The following is an 18,579-nucleotide window of genomic DNA, read 5'->3' as shown; positions in this document are numbered from 1 at the left end:
AAGTATCATAATTCCGCACTTCAAGTTATATTACAGAACTGTAGTGATCCAAACAGTACGGTGCTGGCACGGAAAAAGACACACAGATCAACAGAATGGAGCAGAGAACACAAAAAGGAACCCACAATTATACAGTCAGTTTATCTACTCAAAGGAGTCAAGAATGCAATGGGATAAAAAACAGTCTCTTCAACAAACGGTGTTGGGAAAACTGGACAGCTACATGCAAAAGAATGCAACTGAACCACTTTCCTTCATCACACACGAAGATAAATTCAAAATGGATAAAAGACCTAAATGTGAGCCCTGAAGCCATAAAAATCCTAGAAGGGAACACAGCCAGTAATGTCTCTGACATTGGTGGTAGCAGTGTTTTTCTAGACACATCTCCTGCGGCCAGGCATACAACAGCAAAAACGAACTAGTGGGACTTCACCAAGATAAAAAGCTTCTATACAGTCAAGGAAACAATCAACAAAACTAAAAGGCAGTCTACGGAAATGGGAGAAGATGTTTGCCAATGACATATCCGATAAGAGGTTAGTATCCAAAATACATAAAGAACTTAACAAACACAACACCAGAAGAATAATCCAGTCAAGAAATGGGCAGAAGACACGAAAAAACTTTCTTCCAAAGAAGATGTCCAGACAGCCAACAGACACATGAAGAAATGTTCAACATCGCTCATCAGGGAAATACAAATCAAAATTAAATGAGATGCCACCTCACACCTGTCAGGATGGCTAAAACTAACAACACTGGGAACATGAGGTATAGGTAAGGATGCAGAGAAAGGGGAGCCCTCGTGCATGGCTAGAGGGAATGCAAACTGGTGCAGCCACTGTGGAGAACGGCACGGAGGATCCTCAAAAAGTTAAAAACAGAGCTGTCCTGAGACCCAGCAATTGCACTACTGGGTATTTACCCAAAGAATACAGAAATACTGATTCAAAAGGCTACATGTACCTGGAGGTTTACAGCAGCATTATTTACAGTAGCCAAATTATGGAAAGAGCCCAAGTGTCCATCAAGCGAGGAATGAATAAAGGAGACGTGGCGTAGCTACGCGATGGAACATTACCCAGCCATCGCGAAGAACGGCATCTTGCTATTTGCAGTGACATGGATGGCGCTGGAGTGTATTATGCTAAGTGAAATACCACATGATTTCGCTCATATGCGTAATTTAAGAAAGAAAACAAGTGAGCAAAGGGGAAAAAAAGAGACAAACCAAGAAATGGACTCTGGACTGCAGAGAACACACTGACGGTACCGGGGGGGGGGGGGGGGGGGGTTGGGGAAACAGGTGACGGGGACAAAGGAGGGCCCTTGTGGCGATGAGCACCGAGTGTTCCCGGAAGGCCTGAATCACTGTGCTGCACACCTGAAACTGATGTCACACTGTACACTAACTACTATTTCATTTTAGATACAATAAAACAGAGTAAAATAAAATAAGCCATTGCCAAGCATACGGTCACCTAGATTCTCTGTCACCTTCTAGGAGTTTCAAAGTTTTGCACTTTCCAGTTAGATCTATGGCCCATTTTGAGTTAATTTTCGTGGAAAGAGTAAGGTCTGTGTGTGGATTCACTTTTCTGTGCAGGGACGTCCAGTGACTCCAGCACCGTCTGCCGCAGAGACTGTCTGCCCCTCCGAGCTGCCTCTCCCCCGTGGTCACAGGCCGGTGAACTCCACTACGTGGGTCTGTCTCCGGCCTCTCTGCTCTGCCGCACTGAACTACTGGTCTGCTCTCGCCAACACCGCACTGTCCACGTCTCCTTCCTTTTACTCTTTTCCAAAAAACTTCACATGTATTTAAAGAAAGCTGACGTAAATTAGAGGCAGTGATCCTGTAGTCCGGAAAATCTTAGAATGCATCCCTCTGGGGAACAGAACCGGATCTGAAAACTATTTGAAGTGAGAAAACCTGCAGCCAAGCCTCCGACGGGCCGAGCTTCTGGTCCTGAGCCACCCTCGCGGGACCGGTCCTCCCAGAACACAGCCCCTCGGCTGTCTGTGGCTAGAGGCAGCTCCTAACTTGCTTCTCGGAGACTCCGGCCGCTGCTTCCCACCTCCTCTCGTCGGCCGCTCAGATGAGGAGCCCGCGGCAGCCAGGTGCGAGGGCAGAGCACAGGCCCCCGCCTGCCTGCACCCGGGGCCCCCCCGCCACATGGGGGCCTGCTCCTGCCCGCGGGCCTCCGTGCTCCCCGGGCGCCAGCTGGCTCTCCACTTCGGTCTCTCTTTCCACACGTAAGTGCAGGGGGAGCATCACTCTGCTTTGCCCTCAATGCCCAACACACGTCGGCAGTTCCCACGACCCCATGATAGTCTGCTAGCACCAGCCCCACTGCACAACAGGTAAACCAAGGCTCACAAAGGCAGGTGTCTTCCCCAAGACCTCTCCACAGGGAAGTTGTGGGTCTGGGGCCCAAATGCAGTGGGGGCCCTGCTCTGGGGTGTTCGTGCACACTGGCCAGGGGCCCCGTCTGGCTGCAAGGCTCCTGAACGCCCCTTCCCAGCACCTCAGGCAGACGCCAGTTTCCACCTCCTCACTCAGCCAAGCGGGTGGCAAAGGAGACCCAGGCGCACAGCCCAAACCTCTGCAGACCGGGTCAAGTTCTGCTCCTTCGAAGAGATGACCTGAAGCTCCACGTCCTCACCCTGGTCATCATCCAGCTTCAGCCTAATGCTGGCCCGAGCCACAGGCCCTGAGAGAGGCCTCTGGCCACGCATGGGAGCACAAGTCCGAGCCATTCTAGAAGGCGAGTGACAGGAACAAGGTCAGCCCCGCCAGCCCAGGACCACAGGATGGCCTCTCCACACACTCACTCCCTTGCCTCCTGCAGGCTTCTAGAAAACACCCCTCCTCCACGAACACCGGGCTCTCCCACTGCAATGTAGTCTGCCCTGTTCACTGTGGTAACCCCAGGCTGGAACCAGGGCACCCACTGAACAAAGGCCACTCCACTGCCAACAGGGGACCTGGCATCCAGAACCTTCTGGAACACCTCCCCACCCACTTAGCACCTTTACTCCTCTCCACGTTCTGGTTCACAGCCCACCTGCAAATCTCGTACACCTCAGTAAGCCTAAGCACGAACTGAAGTGACATTGGGGGGAAGCCCGCCAGTCCGTCACACTAGTAAGTCCGGGGTCCTCATCCTGGGGCCCACGTTACTTGGCAGTCGGGCCCAAATCAGGCTCAGTCCACTGCCCCAGATGCCAGGACCCCAGAAAGTGCCCCAAAAGGCACACACTGAGCACCAGGAACTCCTGCTTCCAGCAGGAAAAAAGCTGCAGCATCCAGGACACCCCCAAAGGTGACCCACAGCTGGGCGTGCTCACCTATCATCGCCAACCATGCCGGCCTCACCAGGATAGCACGCCCCTGACACAAAGGCAGGGAAAGGGAGAGAGCCAGCCCCTCGGGTCTCTCAGGCAAGCAAACCAGAACCAGAAGGGGAGGGGCACAGGAAACACGGCTCCAGAAACTGAGCTTTATGCACCATACTCCAGCAAGCAAGCACAGTCCCCTCCGCGTGGGGCCCCCGCCCCCAGGACAGGCTGCTTGAGGTCACTGTGACAGCAGACAAGGCCCCTGAGGGGACCTGAGCACCTTGCATGTGAAGCTGCCCGGCGCCCCGACTAGTCTCCAGCCTGTCTGTGAATGGCAGTGGTGCACCTGCCCGGTCGTGTGCCAGCCCAGCGCCTGCAGAGACAGGCCGCCCAGCCACGGGAGACCCCATGGGGCCACGCACAGCGAGGAGACCATGCACACCCACCTGCGACAAGCCTCCCAGGGCGCAGGCCAGCCAGGAGCACACAGCAACCCTGTGACACACAAAGCGGATGGCAGAGGTTTCCTGGCGCCCATGTCCGCAAGTCGCTCCTCAGGCCGGGCCTGCCCCTCAGGAGCCCAATCACCTTTGGGCAAAGCAGGGCAGCAAGACAGCGCCGCTGGGTCTGGGAACCCGGCCATGGCGGGCGGGGGCCCCCCATAGTAGCTCTTTAGCACTCTTTAGGATGCTCCCAGTCCCACAAGAGCCCCATGAGTACTGTGAGCAGATGACCCCCACCCTGCATGCGGGCCTAAACCCCAGCACAGGAAACATGGTCCCCGCTACCCCCTGCCCCCCGCCGCACTGAGGCAGTGTCCAGCCCCCAAACAGCAGCTCCCAAAGCCTTCTACACGGAGGCCCCATCTTCCCGGAAGGCAGGGGGCCATGGACAGGAGGGGGCTGAAACCAAGGCTCTCCAGGATCCTGAGGCAGGCACCAGAGGAGTGGGGTGACCCAGGAAAGGCCAGTAGCCCACCTCCAACACGGCCTCCAGATGCCAGCCAGGTCTCCTCAGGGGCCCATGCCGGCTCAAAGGGCACAGCGGGGAAAAAGGTGCCCTCACACACCCGAGACAGTGTCAGTGGTCAAGACCTGGCCCGACACCAGGACGGGTCCACACGGGCCCGAAGCCAGCCGAGGACAGTCACGGGACAAGGGAAACATGCGCAGAAGCGAGGGCAGAGCTCTCTGTGTGCGAGCACTACCTCTGCTCTCAGGACACGTTCTGGTGGCCGAACAAAAGTTCATTCAAAAGAAGAAAGACAGGGAAGTGATACTTTAAAATGGCTTCCCCAGAAAATCAGTACGAGCTCCGGCCAACTAGAGAATTCAGGAGGTGACGGGTCTTGCTGCAAAGCCCTTCCAACACGAATTTATGGAAGAAAATCAGACATCACAGAAATCTTTCATCCTGCAAGGCGGACTTACTGGGTCTAGAGATGCAGCCTTTACCCCCTCGGGCAGGGCACCCTGCGAGAAAAGTAAGGGAGCCCTCCTCCTTTCGTTCCGACGGAGGCCAGCAGGTGCCAGTGCCCCCCAGCATCCTGAGGGCAGAAAGAAACAGACTTTGGAGAGTGAGTTTGGGGATATTCCAAAGCTGCCAGCCAAGGCACTCCTGGGGGCTGAGGAAGGGGAGGTCAAAGGGTGAGGAGAATCCTGCAAAGCTCCCCATGCAACACTCCCAGTGACCTGCCCTCCACTGGGGTCCCTGATACCCTGCAATCCTGGGGGCTGAGGGAGATTGAACATCTCCACACTGTGCAGGAGGAAACCCCTTCCTTCCCTGGCACAGAGCCAACAGGCCACCTGTTGTCCTCTCTCGGTGCACAGGGGTCCCAGAGGCCCAACCCTCACCTCCACCAAGGATGGCCTTGCCAGGCTGGAGGCCTCCTCCCATGATGCTACACTCTCCCCTCGCCCTCCCACCACCTGTGTCCTAGATGGTGACCTTGGGGGTCCTCAACACTGAGCGGGGTAAACATCAGCCTTCTGCTTGGTGAGGAGGCACGGGACACCAGCAGGAAGCTACTGTCCTGCTGCTCCAGGCCCCATCTCAGACCAGCCCTGCAGAGGCAGCTGGTCCCAGATGCTGCCCATGGAACTAGAGGAAGCCTTTGCTGCCCAGTCACTGGGAGAGGTATAAGGACAGTTTCCCGCCAACGGGGGCTCCCAATAACTCCTATTCTAGAACTGCCACCAGTGGGATGGGAAGCCTTCTCCAGCCTTCCCACTACCTCCCAGAGTCCAGGCATAAGAGACCCCTGGATGCCAGCCAAGCTCCAGGCCTATGTTCTGCTCAGGGAGCCAGAGGCAGAGCCGCCTGCCTTGCCTTACAGGGAATGGGAACGAAAAACCTTTCTGAGGGTCACGTGCGCCTGCAATGCCTCATCACTGCTGAGGGCTACCTCGGATCCCGCCTACAGCCACTCCCACGGGTGCCCACAGCGCCACGAAGGGTCACTTGGCGAGAGGGAGAAGGTGGGAAGGAAAGGCGCAGGGCCACGCTCCAAACCCTGGGGTCCTCCGCTCCTCTCTGGTCCTCCTCTTGCCAGGCGGCGGCGATGCCCAGCTCACTCCCTCACCCACGCAGCGGATGCCGGGGGCCCCAAGACCACAAACTCCCCAAGCCGCCCCTCCGCAGGGGGCCCAGAAGTGACAGCCATGAGGAAGGAGAGCTCAGTCCCTCCTGAAGGGCTCCACAGGACGCCAACCAGGCCTGCCCAGAAAACTCCTCACTGGCCCTGCAAAACCAAAGGACTGCAGGAAGGGGTGGCCTCTGGAGCTCTTTGTCTCTGGAGAAAAGCCAAGGACAGGTCGACACCCAGCAAATCGGGGGGGGGGGGGACTCGCACACATGTAGGCCACACTGCAGGGGCCCAAAGGATAGAGTAACCAAAGTCAGTTTGGGGGTCAAAAAGGCAGGCAACCTGCAGCGTGGCGGGCTGCCCTGTGCCAGGCCTGGAAGGCCCTGCTAACTTTACGGGGTGCTGGGGTAGGCTTACACCCGCGCAGCCAGCTCTCAGCACAGGACAGCCCCATGCCTGACAGCTGACCCCCGGCCCATGAGGGAGGGCCCCTGTAAACACCCTCTCTGACAGGCACTGTCCTGGCTTCCACCGATGGCCCAAGAAGCTCGGGTTACGGTTTATATAATCTTCCAGGGCTGGGGCTGACACAGCCAACGTGAGGGCAAGGTTATGAAAAATGCATGTCCACCGGCTTTGCATCAAAAAAGAGAAAGAAAAAAAGGAGAAAAGAAAGAGAGGAAGAAGAAGGAAGGAAGGAAAGAAGAAAAGAAAGAAAAAAAGAAAGAAATCCCGGCCGCATTTTGTATGACTTGGTTTTAAGACCTCTCGCACAACCATTTTGTGAAGCAATGGGCCCTGGGAGAAACCAAGAGGCCCCTGCCGCATCCAGGCCGGGGGCGGCCCCACCTCACACAGACCACGGGTCAGAAGCGTCTCCTCAAGCGTCCCCAGCGGGGGCACCCACACCTTTAAAGACTCCAGAGCGCCCGGAACACAGGCCCCCACACTGCCGCTTCCCATACAGACCACCTGGGAGGGTACAGCCAGGCGGACGGACACGCCCTCCAAGTGCCCACTCTTCAGCAGGGACCCACACCGTGCCACACTCCACCGCCACATGCTGGGAGGTCGGACCCCGACCACACAGGCCGTGCGCACGCAGAGAAGGACACGCGCGGCTGCCCCCCAGGGCCGGACGCGCGGCCCCGCACAGGTGCAAGGCTGCGCCAGGACGCGCTCGCCCACCGCCCACCTGCGGCCGGCGTCCTCACCTGCAGCTCACACCAGGCCACCTCCACCCAGGTCTCCGTGTCCAGGCCCTTGTAGACGGTCTTGAATGAGCCGCGGCCCAGTTCGATGTCGAACTTGAGGAAGCGGCCGTCCAAGGAGGTGGCCACGGCCTTGAGGTCGTCCTCATCGTCCTCCTCTTCCTCGGGCTCTTCCCGGCGTGTGCGCCCAGGTTCCGGCCTCGCCTCCGGCGCCGCCGCGTCCTCCCGCCCCGCGGCCGCAGCAGCCGCCGCCGCCGCCGCCGCCGCCTCCTCGCCAGGGCCTCCGGGGGACGAGGGCGCGGGGTCCGGGCCGGGCTCCTGCGCGCCCGCGGGCTCGGGGCCGGGGTCGGCGGGGGCGCCGGGCGGCGCGGCGGCCGCGGGAGCTGCAGGGGCGGCGGGGCGGCCGCGGGCGCGCTCGGCTATGAGGCGGCGCGTCTTGCAGAGCAGCAGTACCCGGCGCTGCAGCGGCTGCGGGGGCTGCGCGCTGGGCGCCTCGGCCGCCTCCAGGCCCGGCGGCTCCTCCTGGTCCGACTCCACCACGCTGCGCCGCAGGAAGCGCTGGGGCCCGGGCCGCGCCGCCCGCGCCCGCGGCACCGCCGCCGGCTCCGCCATGCCCGCGGGCCCCGCGCCGCGCCCGGCCTCCGTCAGCGCGCGGGGGCCGTCCCGGCGGCCGCCATCGCCGTCCATCTCTGCGGGCAAGGACACCCGGGCCGCGTGAGCGCCGGCCCGCCGCACCTGCCCGGCCGCGGATGAGACAGCGCCGTGCCGGCTCACGCCCCGCCCGCCCCCCGCCGCGGAGGGGCCTGCGGGACTGCCCCGGGGGAGGGGTCTGCAAACCGGACCTACAGGCGGGGAGGGGAGGGGAGGACGCCTGCTGGGGCTGCCCCTAGGTTCCCCCCCTCCGGGGGCGGGATGCGGTGGAGGCCGGGGGAGGGGCACTCGCGCCCAGCCTAGCCCTGGGAAGGGGGCCTGCCGGGCTGTCCCTGGGGTCCCCGGGACGGGCTCGCAGAGGGGACGGGGAGGTCGGAGAGAGAGAGGCACTGGACAAGCGGCTGCTCCACAAAGGACGCGGCCCGGGGCGCAGGAGGGGCGCGCGGGGAGGGGGCTGCGGCGGCGCGGCGCGCACACAAAGGCGGCGGGCGGGGGGCTCGGCACTCACAGGGCGAGCGGGCGCCGTCCATGCCCGCGGCCCGGCGGCCGGGGCGGGAGAGGCGGGCGAGGCCGCGCTTCGGTGGCCGAGGTCCGCGGCCGGGGACCGAGTCGCTCTCGGGGCCGGGGTCCTCGTTCCGGGCCGGGTTGCCGCGCTGATCCCTCGGCCGGCCCGCTGCGGGGCCGCGCTCCCGCGTGCTGCTCGGGCTCCGTGCGGCTGCGCTCGGGCACCGGCTCCGACCCGGCGCGCGGGGAGGGCGGGGCCTCGGCTGCCCGCCCCCGGCTGGCGCGGCGGGGCGGGGCCTGGCACGCCCACCTGGCCGTGGGCGCGCGCGGCCACCTGCGGGCGGGCTCGCAGCTCCGGGCCCGGCCCCGCGGCGGCGGTGCTCCTGAACCCCAGGCTCAGGAATGACCCACAGGCTGCTGGCCGCGGAGGGTCCCCGAGAGGGGGCACAGCATCACCTCCTCAACTGTCCCAGCAGGCCCGTCAGACCTCTCAGCCCTGTGCCAGGGCAAAATGGGATGGTAGAAGGTGAGGGCCCAAGGCCGGTGGTCCCCCAAACCCTCAAAAAGCAACCCGAGGCAAGCCTGGAGGGGTTGGGGTGTCCTTTCCCCCTGTCATTTCATGGGGACCTCACTGCCAGGAGGCGGAGTATCGTTATCATCACACCCACTCTGCAGTTGAGCAAAGGGAGACCCTGAGACAGAAGTTATCTCTCCTAAATCCCAGAGCTTCTACGACAGAGGCTGCCCTGGGATGTCACCAGAGAGGGCCCTGAAGAGGCTTCCAGGAGGCCCTGGGCCCACAGTGTTCTTCGCCCCTTGTGAAATGCCCCCTTCCCCTGGGAGCCTTTACGTCACCCTCCGTCTCCCCTTTTCTCCTCTGGACTACCACAAACAAGACTTTCTCTTGGGCATCTTGAACCTTCTTGCCAGGAGGTGGCATACGGCAAAGAAAGACTTCACTGCTTGCTTCTGAGCCCTGTAAGCCCCTGAACTCCTCCATCTAGTTGTGGTGACCCTGTGGCTGCCATGAGGTGAGGGAACAAAGACACAGGGAGGCAGCTCCAGGGGAGATGCCCAGCGGCTCCCACCTTGGTGCTGCCTTTGGGTCTGGCATGCCATCCAACACATGGGGTGCCCATGGGCTCCAAGCTCCCGGCACAAACTAACTCATGGGATTCAAACCATCACAGTTACAGGGGAGGTGTGCCCAGCCCTGTTCCCCAGAGTCTCAGGACTTCCCAAGTGCTGGAACCTGTCACGACCGGTTCTCCAGCACTGACATCCCTTCCCAACTCTGCTCAGGGACACCTTGTGGTGCTGGGAGCATTTGCATGGTGGAAATGGGCAGATGCCACAGATCCGGGCTTCTCCCCTTGGAGAATGGTTTCATGGCGTGCTTGCGCTGGGCTGGATGATGGGTACGTGCCTTCGGAATATACCTTGCGGTCGTCACATCTACCTTGCGTCCAGCCCAGAGCCCAGACAAAGAAGGGACAACATCCAACACCAGCTCCGCTAGCCTGAGGCCCTTCGAGGCAGGGATCTGGGCGTGACTTCCGAGGGCGGGGGCTGGCCAGGCCCAGGTGGGGCTGCTTAGAATCTTTCTGTCAGGAGTCTGGACACACCTGAACTTGCTCTGGCATTTGCATGACCTTGGGTGAGTCCTGCTGTAGCAAGCCTCAGTATCCCCACAGAACCCACCTGGCCATCCTAGTTCGCACACGTGGAAAGATTGCCTGTTCCTCCAAGACTCAGTCCTGGAGGACGCCCAGAGTCCTAAGCCTGTCCTTGCTGGGCACACCCAGGCGTCCAAGGGAAAACTGAGAAGAGGTAGAGCTAAGTGTGCTGTGGACAGATTCGAGGCCATCTGGCCTCCTCCCTTCTCCCTGGGTCACACTGGCAGGGAGCAAGCATCATGCCTGTCTGGTGATGGAGGAGATGGGTGGACATTCACAGCGTTGCCTGCAGGCTCTGTCCACCCCCAGCCGGCATATATACATAGCTTGGCAGCGTACCCCCAAATCGCTGTGGGGGAGTGGGGAGAACCCATCCCTGCCTGAGTACTATATGCTCTCTGAGCCCTTAGGGTTGGCTTCAGGCAAATGTGCTGGCATGCCTCCAGTGACAGGGAGCTCACTCCCTCTGCTGATTCCATGGCTAAGCACCTAGTAGACAGGTCACAGTCCTCTTCTGTGAGGACCCTTGGGCTGGGCTCAAGAGCAGGTCCTAGCACCCAGGAAGGACAAGACTGAGGGATCCCTGGACAGACCTTGGGGCCAGGACTTTGCCAGGATCATGGTTGTCCTTAGATCAATTGGCACCTCTGAACCTCCATGCCCTGGCTCTGATGGGGATAGCCATCACCCCCCACCCCCCTCTGCTCTGCAGGTGGTCCTGAGGCTCCCACAAGCCAGGGTTGCCGGACATGGCAAACTGCCTGACCCTGGCTGGTGCTGGCAGAGCCTGTCCCCTGCCCGGAGCCCTTGTCTCCATGGCTGTCCAGCCAAAGGGTGTGATTACCTTTATGTCACAGAGGAGTATGCTGAGGCCCAGGAGAGACACTTTTCGATTTCAGTAGCTTGCTCAAAGCCTCAGAGCAGGAGCCTGTGCCCCTCCCCTCCACTACCAACTTGGCTCCCCAAGACTCCAGTGCCAGGGAGCCCTAAGTCCCCCCAAGTGTAGGCTGTCCTGGTGCCCCTGCCTGGCCAGGCCGGTGGACACCTGAGGCTCACTTCCAGGGCCAGGACCCAAGCAGGCCACACAGCTGTGTCATCCCACTGCTCTTCTGTAGGTGGACGTAAAGGTGGTAAGCAAGACTTCTGGGAGGGGAGCAGGGTCTAGCCTTGCCCCCAGAAAGCCCAGTCACCAGGTACTTTTGGAGTGAGTCTGCCTCTGAGTGGACTCCAGCAGCCTGGGTCTTGTCGTCAGACACAGTGCAGCCAGCCCATCCCCAAGCCCCCGCCCCCGACATAGGCCACAGCCCAGGGAGGTGGCCCCTTACCCCCAGGGGTCTTCTGTGGGGCCCGTCCCCAGGTGAGACCTCAGGGCCGGAGTGGGTCATCTGGATCTCAGGTCCTGTGGGGGTGGGGGACCCTAGCTGGAGGCAGTAGGAGAGGACAGGAACAGGGCAGGCTTCTCAGGACCTGAAGGTAGGTGCTGGGGCAGACAGGTCGGGGTAGGAGTCCCGTGGGCCTCTGAAGCTCGGGCTCCGGGTCCCTGTGAAGTGCTGGGAGGAGAAGGAGCAGGGCCGCTGCCCCAGCCCCTCAGGAAAGCCTCCCCGCTCAATGGGCGATGCGAGGCTCTATAACATCATCTTTGTTTTTCTCCTTTTGTAATTAATACAATTCTATAACATTTCTTTTACTCCCTAATTTTAAAACGTGGTTTAAAAAAATACTTTGCACTGGGGGACGCCCGGGAAGCCCTGTCCGTTGAGCCTCCAGCTCTTGATTTCAGCTCAGGTCATGAGCCCAGTGATCCAGGATGGAGCCCCGTGTCAGGCCTGGTGCTCAGCGTAGAATCTCCTCGAGATTCTCTCTCCCTCTCCCATCCCCCTGCTCCTGTGTGCGATCAGTCAATCAAGGAATCAATCGTAGTTGCACTGGGATGTAATTCACACTCCCTAAAACTTACTCTTTTAAAGTGCACAACTCAGCGGCCTTTGGTATATTCAGATGTTGTAGACGCCACCACCATTTCGCTCCACCACATCTTCACCCCCAGAACGAGACGTCACCCCCCCACCCCCATCTGTGAGCCCCAGGCAGCCAGATATCCGCCGTCTCTGGATTTGCCTGTTCGGGACATCCCACGTCCCCGGAGTCACGGAACGCCCGGGTCTCTGACCACGCCCTCGCGCTCAGCACGTCTCACTCCACGTGGGTCAAACGCGCATCCGTGCTCCGCTCCATTCGTGGCCGGATTATATTCCATTGCACGGTGACAGACATTGATTTTTCTGAAGAGCGTGTAGTCATTATGGGGAATTTGTAAGGCAAGAAAAATAGAAATAGGAAAGTTTACGCTATCCCTGTGCACTCCCAAGTGAGCGTGGCCCACCAGCTGTCCGAGAGAGACATGTTCAGTAGCCGCCCATCCCGTGAGCCCATGGCCATTCGAAGCTTTTTCTCCCAGAGTCGCTATTATTTAATTTTCCTCTGGAAGGCTAACACCAAACACTGGGTCATATGCCCTGTTTAGTTCAGTCCAGAGAATGAGGCTTTAGCCGTGCTGGGTCGCGCAGGCGTTGAAAACCCTCCCGCCTGTGACCTCTCTGTCAGCACCTCCTGCTGTGAGGCCCTGGAGCTCAGGCCCCGCTGTTGCAGCCTGTGTCCCCCGTCCACTTCTGCCCACGCCCAGAGAGACCCACGGCCCCCCTTGGCTAGGCTCTGTGGGTGTATGCGCAGGGGGGAGGTTGGAAGGGTCCCGTCGCATCCACCAGACAGGGTGAAGGCGGGCTTCCCTCAGGCTTCTTTGGCCCCCAGAGCCGGTCACACCTCTCCTTTCTGCCGGGGAGCCGCTGGCATCCCCCACTGCCGGGGGTCATGCACACCTGAGCTACCTCCCCTCCAAGCTCCAAGCCTCCTCCGTCCCCACCTGAGAGTGCTACCTGGGTCCCTGTGGAGCCCCTGCTGGGCTCTGGGCACCCAAACCCAGCATCAGTGCCCCCTGTTGGAAGAACCTGCCGTGGATTGTCTTCGGAATCCCTTTCCGACAACTGACAGGGAGGAAGTGACCAGCTGTGCAGATAAAGGAGCCCAGAGATGCTCCCTGACGCTCCCTGATGCAGTGCCCAGCAGCTGCAAATGGGCAGCTAGAATATGCTGCACACGATTACATAGGACAAAGCGACTTCGAGACTCCTCCGAGCATGCTGTGACCCAGGAAGTGATGAGAGGTCAGGCCCAAGGATGCAGCACGGGGTGGCCTGGAGGGAGCAGAGGGTGCTTCTGCTTCTGTGCATTTTCCTGCATGCAGGATGAGAAATAGCTCCCCTTCTCATATGCCGCCACTTTGGGAAAAGTGCCCAGACCCGCAGAGGCTTGCCGTGAAGGACTCCATGGAGAACAGAGCCAGTCTGGGGGGGCTTCCTTCTAATCCTGGCACTGCCCACAGGTGGTGACCTTCAGCCCATCATGGGTTGACGAGTTGAGGGCTCTGAGCGCAGCTTCTGTGTTAGTCCTCCCCAGGGCTGGGGTGGGAGATGCTGAAGGAACCAGCTGAAGGGCTGTCCTCTGCTCTGGCCGGCTCCTGCCTGTGCATCTGTCTCCTTGCCCGTGGGACCTGCCCGTGGAAAGGGGAATAGCCTCTGCTTCAGCAGGGCTGCCCACTCCCCATCTCCATAGGGGGACGCAGAGGCCCTGGGGTCTTAGCCAGGTGCTCGGGGTCATGGAGCTGGTGGGAGGGGCACGTGGAGGGAGCAGAGAGGAGGAGGAGGTTGGAGACCAGGGAGGCACAACGTGGCACCCGCCTGACAGGCTGGGCAGGGTCCTCCAGGTAGAGCCCACATCACTGTCCAGGCCAGGCTCTGACCGGTGGCCAAGACACATTGTCCTGCCAACTGGGGTTGCAGGGCCCACTGGGGTCTCTTCCGCCCAGAGTCACCACTTGGCACTCAGCGGGTCCCCTGTAGCCCCCATACAAGCCCGGGGGAGCCACACACTACCCATGACGCACAGGAGGCTTTTTCCACCGGCCAGGAGCTCGGGCTGTCTGCCGAAGAGTTTTCCAACACCCTCCACGCTCACAGCAGCGCCCGCCCTCGGGAGGGCCTGTCCATTCAGACAGAGGCGGCACCCGGGTGACCTAAGGCGGCATCCAACACTGGCCAGGGTTCTGGGGGCGCCAGGCCCAGGGTCCCCCCTGGAAAAGGGCCACATCATGAGGGAGGCGGAGACAGAGCAGGAGGACGGAAAGGCGTCTTTCCCTACGGATCTCCACGCGGGAGGCACGCAGTGCAGAAGCTCGCTCTAGGGTACACAGGTGACGCATTATTCACGGCCCGTGTGTTCTCCAACGTCACTGCCAGCACCACAGCCCTGGGAGAGACAGGTTCAGGGGTCTGAACCGCTGCACATGACATTTTTGTCAACTCTCTGATGCGCAGCTTCGCGTATGTGTTTCTAAGACGCGTTATCAAATATGTGTTATTGCTTCACCAACATCGAGCTTGGCCAACAGCTCCCTGTCTGGAGCCTGAGGGAAGCTTGTCACCAGCGCGTGTCCTCTTGCGCTTGGGAGTGCCACACAGCACGTCAGTGGGACACTTGGGCCATTTTAATCAGCAAAATCGCCAACAAAAGGCACAAAATAAAAACACACAAAAAAAACCAACAACAAAAAAACACCTAACGGAAAGGAGACTGAGACCAAGACACTGGCTCACAGCAGGGAGCTGGACCAGGGGGCGGAGTGTCACCTGTCACATGTGGCCGGGGTCACACACGGCTTGGGTCCACTGCATTCCCAGATTCGTGCACACCCACAAGTGACCTGGGAGGTGAGGCAACTGTCAGTTGTGAGTCAGAAATACACTTTTGCGTGTAGTAAATTCACAAACACGGAATCCACGAACGCTGAGCGTGGGCTGCCTTTACAGAAAACGGGTGAATTGAGTCACATGAGCCTCTGCCTGGCAAAAATCTCATAAAGGAGAAAGACGAAGGAAGTGTTTCCTTAGTGCGTGAGAGCTCCCTCAAATCAGAGAGACCGATAACCCAGCAGGAAAATGGACAAGGGAGGTGCGTAGGGAACAGAACGAGAACACAAAAGCCTCTTAAAGGGTGAAAAAAGTGCCACTTTGCCCACAATAAGAGAACTGGCGATTACAGCTCTAACCAGACCCTTATGATGCCATGTTCCCGCAGACAGGCTGGCCGCTGAGGCAGTCCAAGGGTGATGTGGGGGCCATGGGGACCCCAGGCTGCACTGGACACGAGGACCTGGTCCTGGGAGTTTGCTCTGGGACACACAGCTGAGCTTTCGTACACTCGTGCTCAAGGACAGACAGGTCATCGCATACGGCTTTCCTGGGTCTGCCCTCACTGCAATGCCTGATCCCATGACCTCCACGTCTCACTTCCTCTGATGTCTGAGGCGTAAGGCCCATGGTTCTCAGCCTCTGAGACATTCGGAAGTGGGGGAGCTGATGTATGTGCTCAGATGTCCCCAGAGGGGTCCCCAAAGGGCTCCCAGGGGAGACATCCACCAGGCCCCACAGCTCATTCCTGCTGAGCCCCCAGTGGGGTGCACCCTGGCCTCCTCACCGCCTCCTGCCCAGGGCCGCAGTGAAGGACAGCCTGGCACCCAGGAAGCGCTCTCTAACCGCTCCCTGTCCCCCCGGGCCCAGCCCCCCACACACCTTTGAAGGGAGTGGGTCACAGCCTCGGCGGCCTGTTGGGCGAGTGGCATGTCTTTCTCTGCAAGGTTTTGTGTGACCTGCTCATCCCGGAACAAAGTCCCTGATCATGAACCCACAGCACTGACCCTTCGATGAAACAACACTTAGTGGTCTTAGAGACAGAACTGCCATTTTGCAGGAGAACAGTGCACTGATGACCAGATGCTTTCTGAGCTAAAGAAACCCAAGGTGCTGCTGATACCCCCAGGGGACCAGCAGGCACTCCCAGTCTCCTGGGGGATTTCTACATCAGCAGCGCAGGGAGGGCCAGGCCGAGACAAGCTGGAGAGCCCACAGGGTAAGGACGTGTGGTGGTGTGTGCTGCATGGGGCTGGCCGCAGCTCTGGCCCGTGTCTCTGTGGGGTGTGGGGGGCTGGGGCCTGGAGCTGAGGGCCCTGGCCTGTGCAGATGCCAGCAAGAGCAGAGCAGGCCTGACTGAGGCCTAGAGAGGAAAAGGCTGTCACCAGGGCGCCCAGGGAGCAGGTCACAGAACCAGGTTCAAAGGAGGCCCCTTCCCAGCCCAGAGGGAGCTTTCCACAAACGGTCATCAGACATGTGCGCATGGGCCTCCAAACACAACGGTAATGGGGGACCGGGGGAGCCGGGTTTTAAAAACAAAGGTAAGCTGACTGAATTTTAAAATATTCAAGAATAATGACAAGACAAGCATTTACTTGAGGAGAAGTGTTCACAGCAGATATGAAAGCTAAGGAGTATTATCATTAACATATGAAGAGCTCGAGGGGCACCTGGATTGCACCATCGTTAAGTTTGCAACTCCTGCTTTTGGCTCGGGTCGTGATGGTGAGATCGAGCCCTGCGTCAGGCTCTGTGCTCAGTGTGGGGTCTGCCTGGGATTCTCTCCCGCACCCTACTTCTCTGCTTCCCCCCACATGCATGCATACGCTCCCTCTCTCTTTAAAATAAATAAATAGGGTGCCTGGGTGGCTCATTGGGTTAAGCCTCTGCCTTCAGCTCAGGTCATGATCCCGGGGTCCTGGAATCGAGCCCTGCATCGGGCTCTCTGCTCGGCGGGGAGCCTGCTTCCCCCTCTCTCTCTGCCTGCCTCTCTGCCTGCTTGTGATCTCTCTCTCTGTCAAATAAATAAATAAAATCTTTATTCAAGAGCTTGCGTGAGTCAGGATGCTTAGAAAAGGCCAAACTCCTCAAAGAAAGGAGAGCAGAGGCCAAGCTCAGACAGACGGTCACGGACACATAAAACCACAGAGAGGTCTCACCAGGAGCTGTCTCAGGGCAGGCGAGACAAGTCCGCATCTTCACACGGAGGTTACTGCTCCTCGTTTGAGTAACTAGGCCCCCATGCTGGCCGCGGGACAGCGAGCTACTGGCCATTCCACTGGACCAGCCTTTCAGGAAAGCAATTTGGCAAAATCTCACTTAGTTCTACTCTTGGAATTTCCCTGAGGAAAGCAAAGACCTGGGTCCATAGTTGTTTAGCTCAGAGTTACTGAAAAACACCGACAGAAAGACTGGAAACCACTGGGTTCTGGCAGGTGGGCCTGGGGAACCACGGGGTCTGAGACCGCCTGCTCCCGGCCACGGCAGACGCTGGGTGCCAGCCTCAGCCCCAGGGACCTGGCCCGGGACAGCCCTGGGCTGCACACAAGCTCAAGGAAGGAGCGTGCAGGCGGTGGATGAAGGCTTGATCTCATGTCAGAAAATGCACCCGGTATCAGCCGCGCCTACCTCTGTTTGGGTGAATTCCCTTTTCTTTCCTCTATGTTTTTCCAACCATAGCAGGCCATAGCAGGCCCCCAGCTGTGCGGGCACTGGGCCCGCTTGGCCGGCCCGGGTCAGCGGCTGGGTCAGGAGTGTGCCTGGGTAGCTGTGGCAGATGCTGTCGGACCGTCCTGGAGCGGCTGTACCAATTTGCACTCCCACCAGAGAGGCAGCCTCGCCCGCAGAGCCTGTTAATTGAGTCTTGCATCAGGAGAGAAGCGGTATCACGGGGAGGCTGTAATTTCTGTGTCCCGTGCACGTGAGCTCAGCCTCTGACCCCGGGGCCCGGGCTGCTCCACCCAACACCTCTTTTCAGCAACCTGCCTGCACGCGGGCTTGTGTCTCCCTGGACCCCTTTCCTGAGCCCTGCCCTGCCTCCGTTCCAGCACCTGCCTCGCCCATGAAGGGCCCAGGCGGATGGGAGGCCCCCTACACTGGGTACATGAACCTGCCTCTCTCTCCCGGGGCCCAACCCAGTGGGGTCTTGCCCCAAGACAGAGCCAGGGTGGTGGCCAGCCAGCCCCTGGGCTGCCCCAGGCCACCTCTTATCTGTAGGCACTGCCCCTTAACGCACCCCCAGGCCTCAGTTGTACCCAGTGTCATAGGACCATCAATCCCGAGGTCACCAGGAGGACAACAGAGGGGACCTCTGCAGGCCTGCAGTGGGCAGCCCAGGCTGGAGCAAAGGAGGATCAGTCCTTGAGGCTCCGGGCAGCTACAACCCTGTGCCCCCCAGTCTCCCACAGATCGTGCGGGGGCCAGACCCCTCCCAGGACCCGCTGGGCAGCCTGTGCCACGGCACGCCATAGCATGGCTGCTGTAATGACGGCTGAGTCCACACCAGGTCCCTGCTGGTCAAATCCCTGCCGGCTCATCATCACGAGGCAGGGGTCAGTGGCCCGAACCACCTCCCCCCAGCCCTCAGGCCTGCCTGAAGCCCACACTGGGCACTGCTGGGGGAGGCTGGGGTCCTCCATGCCCCCTGGGCCAATGGCTATGAATCCGGGTGTCCTCAGGGTGACGCCTGGACAAGGGACAGAAGCTCAGCCGTGCATATGGACCTGCTGTTCAGAAAGGCCAGCGCAGGGACCGTCACCCGCCACCAAGGAAGTGGCCAGCCAAGAACAGCTGTAGGGACACCTGCC

General features: G+C 59.9%; 1 protein-coding gene across 10 annotated transcripts in view; it reads right to left on the bottom strand.

Annotated features, from left to right (window-relative positions):
• WNK2 (WNK lysine deficient protein kinase 2) overlaps positions 1 to 8,542 on the bottom strand; it is a 118,688-nt gene extending 110,146 nt beyond the window's left edge. For all 10 annotated transcript variants that reach the window (XM_032306409.1, XM_032306410.1, XM_032306414.1 and 7 more), the window contains exons 1-2: positions 8,300 to 8,542; positions 7,144 to 7,829 (exon numbers count right to left, since the gene is read on the bottom strand). In XM_032306409.1, the coding sequence (XP_032162300.1) occupies positions 7,144 to 7,827 (684 nt within the window). In that variant the 5' untranslated portion in view covers positions 7,828 to 7,829; positions 8,300 to 8,542. The remainder of the gene's footprint in view (positions 1 to 7,143; positions 7,830 to 8,299) is intronic.
• Positions 8,543 to 18,579: the final 10,037 nt, after the last annotated feature.

This window comes from Mustela erminea, chromosome 12, assembly GCF_009829155.1.
Source record: "Mustela erminea isolate mMusErm1 chromosome 12, mMusErm1.Pri, whole genome shotgun sequence".
Taxonomy (NCBI): domain Eukaryota; kingdom Metazoa; phylum Chordata; class Mammalia; order Carnivora; family Mustelidae; genus Mustela; species Mustela erminea.
Note: the sequence above shows the minus strand (reverse complement) of the source record. Positions and strands in the feature narration are given on the sequence as shown.